Source organism: Penaeus chinensis, chromosome 36 (assembly GCF_019202785.1).
Source record: "Penaeus chinensis breed Huanghai No. 1 chromosome 36, ASM1920278v2, whole genome shotgun sequence".
In the NCBI taxonomy this organism is placed as follows: Eukaryota; Metazoa; Arthropoda; class Malacostraca; order Decapoda; family Penaeidae; genus Penaeus; species Penaeus chinensis.
The window spans coordinates 28,627,757-28,636,314 of record NC_061854.1 but is presented as its reverse complement, the minus strand read 5'-3'; the positions used below and the strand labels follow the sequence as shown (position 1 = coordinate 28,636,314).

At 41.7% G+C, this 8,558-nt stretch overlaps 2 protein-coding genes across 2 annotated transcripts in view; both read right to left on the bottom strand.

The window, feature by feature from the left end:
• LOC125044907 (heat shock 70 kDa protein-like) overlaps positions 1-672 on the bottom strand; it is a gene marked incomplete at its 5' end in the record, with an annotated part of 679 nt that extends 7 nt beyond the window's left edge. Inside the window, 2 exon segments of the mRNA XM_047641870.1 lie at positions 1-471; positions 474-672. The exon segment at positions 1-471 is cut by the window's left edge and continues 7 nt beyond it. Coding sequence (XP_047497826.1) covers positions 215-471; positions 474-672 — 456 coding nt within the window.
• Positions 323-8,426, bottom strand: LOC125044906. Its single transcript, XM_047641869.1, has 8 exons — positions 8,322-8,426; positions 7,865-8,036; positions 5,916-7,647; positions 5,277-5,434; positions 4,971-5,110; positions 3,232-3,426; positions 2,775-2,946; positions 323-2,557 (listed from the first exon to the last, which is right to left on the bottom strand). Exons 2-8 carry the CDS (start codon positions 8,033-8,035, stop codon positions 824-826), a joined length of 4,302 nt encoding a protein of 1,433 aa, XP_047497825.1. The 5' UTR covers position 8,036; positions 8,322-8,426; the 3' UTR covers positions 323-823.
• Positions 8,427-8,558: the final 132 nt, after the last annotated feature.

Below are 8,558 nucleotides of genomic sequence, written 5' to 3'. Positions count from 1 at the left end.
TCATGTTTTATCAGCCATATAAAATATACAAAATAACAAAGTGATAAGTATGCAAGACATTCAAAGACAGCCATCACAGTCAAATTAATCATCACTCGAGGGTATGAATGCCAATACAGACATTAGCACTGGTACTTTATGAAACTACAAATTCTTTGTCAACTTCAACAGTGGAGGCACCGTATCAAGGGGTTCCGCTTGATTCGCTAATGGGCTAAGTAGTGAAGATCTGAGAATGTTTGGTGGGAATTATGGTATTGCGTTTGATAAGCACGGTTATGATTCCTACAGCTGTCTCAAGATCTATCGAAATTGGAGTCACATCAAGAAGAAACATGTCTTTCACAGTCTCGGATTGATCACCACGTAAAAAAGTTGCCTTAACTGTGGCACTGTAAGCAACTTCATCTGGGTTGATGGACTTGTTCAGTTCCTTTCCACTGAAGAAATCTTGAAGTAGTTTTTGTACTTTGGGATGCGTGTGGATCCGCCTACCAACACGATTTCGTGGATACTTGTCATGTCTAACTTAACATCTCGTAGAGCTTTCTCCACGGGTTCTAGAGTTCCTCGGAAAAAATCAGAACAAAGCTCTTTAAACCTTGCATGGGTGATGGAAGTGTAGAAGTCATTGCCTTCGAACAGAGAATCAATTTTCCGACGGGCTTGTGTTCAAAGATTCAAGGACACCAAATTTGTAAATAGAGTTTAATATAAAAAATATACATAATATAATACATATAATTCATATCAGTTATGTAATTCGATGTATAATTACACACAAGAACATTGGTATTTATACTATGAATAAAACTAAGAATTCTTAGTCAACTTCTTCTACAGTGGGACCGTTTCCTGAGGAGCCACTGTATCCAGGGGATCCAGCTGATCCATGGATTTTACTCGCTATTGGCCGCCACACCTGTTCCAATTCCTTCATCTTGTACTCGTATTCTTCCTTCTCTGCCAACTGATTGGCGTCTAGCCACCTCAACGTTTCATCTGCCTTGTCTTCCACACGGCGCTTTTCATCGGGAGACACCTTGTCACACACTGAAGGTTCATTAACGGATGATTTGACACTGAAACAAAGTGACTCAAGTCGGTTCTTGGCTTCAATGCGATCTCGTTGTTTTGCGTCTTGTTCCCGATACGATTCTGCTTCGTTGACCATTCTCTCGATTTCCTCTTTGCTGAGACGACCCTTGTCATTGGTGATGGTGATCTTGTTCTCCTTCCCTGTGGACTTGTCTACCGCTGTTACGTTGAGGATACCATTGGCGTCCACGTCGAAAGTGACTTCGATCTGTGGCACTCCACGAGGAGCTGGAGGAATGCCACTCAGTTCAAACTTGCCCAACAAATTGTTATCCTTAGTCATGGCTCGTTCGCCTTCGTATACCTGAATGAGAACACCTGGTTGATTGTCAGAATATGTAGTGAAGGTCTGAGAATGTTTGGTGGGAATTGTGGTGTTACGCTTGATAAGCACTGTCATGACTCCTCCAGCTGTCTCAAGACCCATTGAAAGTGGAGTCACATCAAGAAGTAACATGTCTTTCACAGTCTCGGACTGATCACCACGTAAAATAGCTGCTTGAACTGCGGCACCGTAAGCAACAGCTTCATCTGGGTTGATGGACTTGTTCAGTTCCTTTCCATTGAAGAAATCTTGAAGTAGTTTTTGTACTTTGGGGATACGTGTGGATCCGCCTACCAACACGATTTCGTGGATGCTTGTCTTGTCTAACTTGGCATCTCGTAGAGCTTTCTCCACGGGATCTAGAGTTCCTCGGAAAAGGTCAGAACAAAGCTCTTCAAATCTTGCACGGGTGATGGAAGTGTAAAAGTCAATGCCTTCGAACAGAGAATCAATTTCCAGACTGGCTTGTGTGGACGAAGACAGAGTTCGCTTGGCTCGTTCACAAGCGGTTCGAAGACGTCGAAGTGCACGTTTATTGGTAGTGAGATCCTTCTTGAACTTCCTGCGAAACTCTTGAGTGAAGTGACTAACCATTCTGTTATCAAAGTCTTCGCCTCCCAAATGCGTGTCGCCGGCTGTTGCCTTGACCTCGAACACTCCCTCGTCGATGCTGAGGATGGACACGTCGAAGGTTCCGCCTCCCAGGTCGAAGATCAACACGTTTCGCTCTCCTTTTCCTACGCTTTTCTTGTCCAGTCCATAAGCAATGGCGGCGGCTGTGGGTTCATTGATGATCCTAAGAACGTTGATGCCCGCGATGGCTCCAGCATCTTTTGTAGCTTGTCGCTGGGAGTCGTTGAAGTAGGCGGGGACCGTGATCACGGCGTCCTTCACACTGTTCCCCATGTAGGCTTCGGCTGTCTCCTTCATCTTGATCAGCACCATGGAAGAGATCTCCTCAGGATTGAAAGTTTTGCTTTCTCCCTTGAATTCCACTCTCAACTTTGGTTTACCGCCGTCGCTGATCACAGTGAAAGGCCAGTGCTTCATGTCATTCTGAACAGTTGCATCGTCGAACTTCCGACCGATCAGACGTTTAGCATCGAACACTGTGTTGCTCGGATTCATGGCCACCTGTCCGTTCAAACGACAATATATAAGTAATCACGATTATCATACTAATTAAGATATATATTCATATTTCTTAAATAGTGTTTGGGAATATTCGAAGGTTGACTCATCTTAATTCATATAGCCTCTACTAATATATACTAAATGATCAGTCCGATTCAATTTTAAATATTTTCAACTGAAAAGAAATGGTTAAAGATGTTTAGCAGAGTCATCTTACCTGATTCTTGGCGGCGTCTCCAATGAGTCTCTCTGTGTCGGTGAAGGCGACGTAGGAGGGCGTGGTCCTGTTGCCCTGGTCGTTGGCGATGATCTCGACCTTGCCGTGCTGGAACACGCCCACGCACGAATACGTGGTGCCCAGGTCGATGCCGATAGCTGGAGCTGCCATGCTGAAGGAAAACACAAAATGTTAAACGATATTTTTATTTTCATTTTTCAGATTAACTCTATGATACATGGAAAGATCATTACAGTGTAAAATCTACTGAGTAATATCACAAACCGTTTTATTGTTCTACGTGGCTAAGGCATGATTCTCATGGTCTAGATTTCGTAATGTAATTCTATGACTTATTCCCTGATTTCAAAATTCTGTTATTAAAGTTCACAAATGGTACGGAAAACTTGTTAATTTTACTTAAACAGATATGTTGGACATTTCATTAATGTCTTACCTTGTGATAAATGCCTGTCTTTGTGTGAGATTTGCAATGCTATCAAGATATTTATCCCCTAGTGAGGAGAACTTTGTGTTGTGTTTGCACTGTTTGTAGCTTAACTGTTCTGAGGAGTTCCCGCTGCGACCACCAATATATAAGCGTCCGTTTTCTGTGGAAGCCACGGGATCATTCGCGAAGGACTGATTCCATCTGTTATTTGCGGTCACTAAACGACAAGGAGAGTGCAGTGCGCACTGAAATCATTAAACTGGTGTCATATGAATGCGTGCTGCAATGTTATGATCTGTGAGAAAATGAAAACTCAATTCTTCCTCAAATGGACATCGAGCACTTGGCACTCAGCCACACAACCACCCAGAATGATCGCGACAGCCGGCATTGGTCGCTGTGAATGAACGAGTTCAAAATAGATGAAAATGGTTGTTGATATAGTGATTGTTGGCGTCTGGCTTGATTTTTGATTTTTTATTACTATGGCATGAGTGTATTTAAAATGTATGACTAATGGATTTGTTCAAATTAGTTACCAACGTCTCTGATTTTCTTCGCATTGGTGGTTTACAGAATCATAATAGTGGTATCATTAGTATACTATGTATTGATTCTATAATTATAATTTTTGCTATTATTATTTATCAATATTTTGTTTTTATTATCGTCACTTATATTATAATCATCATTTATTACTATAAAGTATTACTCCCACTACTACTATTTATCAATTTCATCGGTATTCTAACTACATCTTTCATTATGGTGATTGTCAAAGTACTTCATAAATTCATTTCGTGTGGCTTCTACATTTCAATTAGTCTTTGTTGACACCATTGTAACTTTCGGCTGCTTTATTGTTCGTCTTATTCTTCTTTCCTTCGCCTCTTTCTTCTGCCCGAATATTACCTTATTAGGGAACACATTTTACCATGTAAGCTCTGCCATAACGTTATCAGGAAGAAGGTCGAGGTCACAAAGGGTCAATAGAATAAAAGAGGATAAGAAATACATTTTATTATGATTTTTATTGCCACTGTTTTCTTTTGTATTATTTCCTTATATTTTCACCTAATTCATTTTTTCACAACCAATTAATAGAGCATCGTTTCTTCTTCTTCATGATAATTATTACATTCATCATTCATAAAATCTCCGTTGTGATAATCGTTGCATAGATTTTGTGCTTCCTCCTGTATATGTCCATTTCTCTTACTATTGCTACTGATATTGCCATGCGAAAAATTGTTATAGACGAGAATTTGCGCAGCAGGTCGTGGATTTTCGTGTGTACCAAAATGAGAACCAACAATGTTCTCCATATGGACATGCAGATCTAGCGGAGGGTCAGGTCTAAGGAAAAATGAAGCCAAGAAAGATAGTGAGAGGAAGGGGGTGAAGAGATAAATGAGAAAGAAAGGGAGATAAAGGGAGAGGACTCAGCAGATTTCACTGATTATTAATTTTGTTTTTATGTTTTCATCTTACTCTCTCGATAAAATGAAGGCACAAGGAAAGGGCAGTAGTACACAAGGAAGAGGCAAACAACATGTATCCCTGACAACGTTCACTTATGCCACGCCACACGTCACAGCAAAATTTAAGTCAGTAATGCAATTAAGTAAAACAAATTTACATCAAGTAAGATTGGAAGTGGAAGATCATATCAAGTGTGGAATGGCAGAAAATATAAGTGGAAACCATAGGGTGGAATGCCATTCATCCCCTTCAAAAGTATTGACCTGACAATGAATTCCAACTGAAGTGACGGGTATATTGGAAAAGAAATTTGGAAATGTCTGGTAGTGTCACAGTTCAGAAAACTGCCTCTCCTCTTGAGAACAAGGCTTCCAAGACTCTTCCTCGAGGGTTGATAAATCATCTATGTTGATATTTTGTATAGGAAGGTAGATGCATTCAACAATGTAAGGTCATGTCATGCCTACCCTCAAAGTCTTGACCTGCAGTGCCATCCACCCCTCAAAGTCTTGACCTGCAGTGCAGTGGATGGCCTGAAAGGGAATATCCTGACATACCATCACTGCTACTCTTCCATGAGGTCCATTATAAACGGTCCTAAAATGGGCTTGAATGTTCTCAGGGAAATCTAACAATTTTCCCTTCTCATAATCTCTTGTAGGCATACACAGACTGGGTTCCATGAGGCTTTCAGATATTTCAATGCCTCCTATTTTGCATGAATTCCCTGAAATTCCATTGCAAATATGCGGTGTTATACATGTTATCACTGGCAACAAGTTAAGCCTAGTAAAGACAGCATTATGATAAAACTGCTTGATTACTGGATCCTGATAAACACATTGACGCATGTACAACTAATCAATAATTCAAATGTTTATGTTTAAATAATCTTGATTGGACTTAAAATCACGAGGAAAATCTTACCAGTTCACCGTAAAAGTAATTTCTGTTCAGTAATTCGTATAGTTGACAGCCAACATTTCTTTATTAGTTATATGTAGTTATGTATGGAGTCAGATTCAAAGACAACAAATTTGTGTAATGCGTTTTAATTATAGAAAAAATATAGAAAACACTTATATAAAAATACATAGAATAGCACAACCGGGCAGTATTCATGACATTCTAAGAGAATGCGATCCCATTCTATGGATATAGATATATACAAGAACATTAGTACTGATAGTATAAAGCTAAGAATTCTTAGTCAACTTCTTCCACAGTGGGACCGTTTCCTGAGGAGCCACTGTATCCAGGGGATCCAGCTGATCCATGGATTTTACTCGCTATTGGTCGCCACACCTCTTCCAATTCCTTTATCTTGTACTCGTATTCTTCCTTCTCTGCCAACTGATTGGCGTCCAGCCACCTCAACGTTTCGTCTGCCTTGTCTTCCACACGGCGCTTTTCATCGGGAGACACCTTGTCACACACTGAAGGTTCATTTACAGATGACTTGACGCTGAAACAAAGTGACTCTAGTCGGTTCTTGGCTTCAATGCGATCTCGTTGTTTAGCGTCTTGTTCCCGATACGATTCTGCCTCGTTGACCATTCTCTCGATTTCCTCTTTGCTGAGACGACCCTTGTCATTGGTGATGGTGATCTTGTTCTCCTTCCCTGTGGACTTGTCTACCGCTGTTACGTTGAGGATACCATTGGCGTCCACGTCGAAAGTGACTTCGATCTGTGGCACTCCACGAGGAGCTGGAGGAATGCCACTCAGTTCAAACTTGCCCAACAAATTGTTATCCTTAGTCATGGCTCGTTCGCCTTCGTATACCTGAATAAGAACACCTGGTTGATTATCAGAATATGTAGTGAAGATCTGAGAATGTTTGGTGGGAATTGTGGTGTTACGCTTGATAAGCACTGTCATGACTCCTCCAGCTGTCTCAAGACCCATTGAAAGTGGAGTCACATCAAGAAGTAACATGTCTTTCACAGTCTCGGACTGATCACCACGTAAAATAGCTGCTTGAACTGCGGCACCGTAAGCAACAGCTTCATCTGGGTTGATGGACTTGTTCAGTTCCTTTCCATTGAAGAAATCTTGAAGTAGTTTTTGTACTTTGGGGATACGTGTGGATCCGCCTACCAACACGATTTCGTGGATGCTTGTCTTGTCTAACTTGGCATCTCGTAGAGCTTTCTCCACGGGATCTAGAGTTCCTCGGAAAAGGTCAGAACAAAGCTCTTCAAATCTTGCACGGGTGATGGAAGTGTAAAAGTCAATGCCTTCGAACAGAGAATCAATTTCCAGACTGGCTTGTGTGGACGAAGACAGAGTTCGCTTGGCTCGTTCACAAGCGGTTCGAAGACGTCGAAGTGCACGTTTATTGGTAGTGAGATCCTTCTTGAACTTCCTGCGAAACTCTTGAGTGAAGTGACTAACCATTCTGTTATCAAAGTCTTCGCCTCCCAAATGCGTGTCGCCGGCTGTTGCCTTGACCTCGAACACTCCCTCGTCGATGCTGAGGATGGACACGTCGAAGGTTCCGCCTCCCAGGTCGAAGATCAACACGTTTCGCTCTCCTTTTCCTACGCTTTTCTTGTCCAGTCCATAAGCAATGGCGGCGGCTGTGGGTTCATTGATGATCCTAAGAACGTTGATGCCCGCGATGGCTCCAGCATCTTTTGTAGCTTGTCGCTGGGAGTCGTTGAAGTAGGCGGGGACCGTGATCACGGCGTCCTTCACACTGTTCCCCATGTAGGCTTCGGCTGTCTCCTTCATCTTGATCAGCACCATGGAAGAGATCTCCTCAGGATTGAAAGTTTTGCTTTCTCCCTTGAATTCCACTCTCAACTTTGGTTTACCGCCGTCGCTGATCACAGTGAAAGGCCAGTGCTTCATGTCATTCTGAACAGTTGCATCGTCGAACTTCCGACCGATCAGACGTTTAGCATCGAACACTGTGTTGCTCGGATTCATGGCCACCTGTCCGTTCAAACGACAATATATAAGTAATCACGATTATCATACTAATTAAGATATATATTCATATTTCTTAAATAGTGTTTGGGAATATTCGAAGGTTGACTCATCTTAATTCATATAGCCTCTACTAATATATACTAAATGATCAGTCCGATTCAATTTTAAATATTTTCAACTGAAAAGAAATGGTTAAAGATGTTTAGCAGAGTCATCTTACCTGATTCTTGGCGGCGTCTCCAATGAGTCTCTCTGTGTCGGTGAAGGCGACGTAGGAGGGCGTGGTCCTGTTGCCCTGGTCGTTGGCGATGATCTCGACCTTGCCGTGCTGGAACACGCCCACGCACGAATACGTGGTGCCCAGGTCGATGCCGATAGCTGGAGCTGCCATGCTGAAGGAAAACACAAAATGTTAAACGATATTTTTATTTTCATTTTTCAGATTAACTCTATGATACATGGAAAGATCATTACAGTGTAAAATCTACTGAGTAATATCACAAACCGTTTTATTGTTCTACGTGGCTAAGGCATGATTCTCATGGTCTAGATTTCGTAATGTAATTCTATGACTTATTCCCTGATTTCAAAATTCTGTTATTAAAGTTCACAAATGGTACGGAAAACTTGTTAATTTTACTTAAACAGATATGTTGGACATTTCATTAATGTCTTACCTTGTGATAAATGCCTGTCTTTGTGTGAGATTTGCAATGCTATCAAGATATTTATCCCCTAGTGAGGAGAACTTTGTGTTGTGTTTGCACTGTTTGTAGCTTAACTGTTCTGAGGAGTTCCCGCTGCGACCACCAATATATAAGCGTCCGTTTTCTGTGGAAGCCACGGGATCATTCGCGAAGGACTGATTCCATCTGTTATTTGCGGTCACTAAACGACAAGGAGAGTGCAGTGCG

Bases quoted from the DNA above. Each gene is read 5' to 3' on its own strand.
- LOC125044906 (XM_047641869.1), bottom strand. From the start codon at position 8,035: ATGGCAGCTCCAGCTATCGGCATCGACCTGGGCACCACGTATTCGTGC. The intron at 5,435-5,915 runs AAGAATTCTTAG...ATGGAATTTCAG, and splicing joins CACTGTGGAAGAAGTTGACT to GGAATTCATGCAAAATAGGA. The intron at 2,947-3,231 runs GTAAGACATTAA...GTTTTCCTTCAG, and splicing joins AGACAGGCATTTATCACAAG to CATGGCAGCTCCAGCTATCG.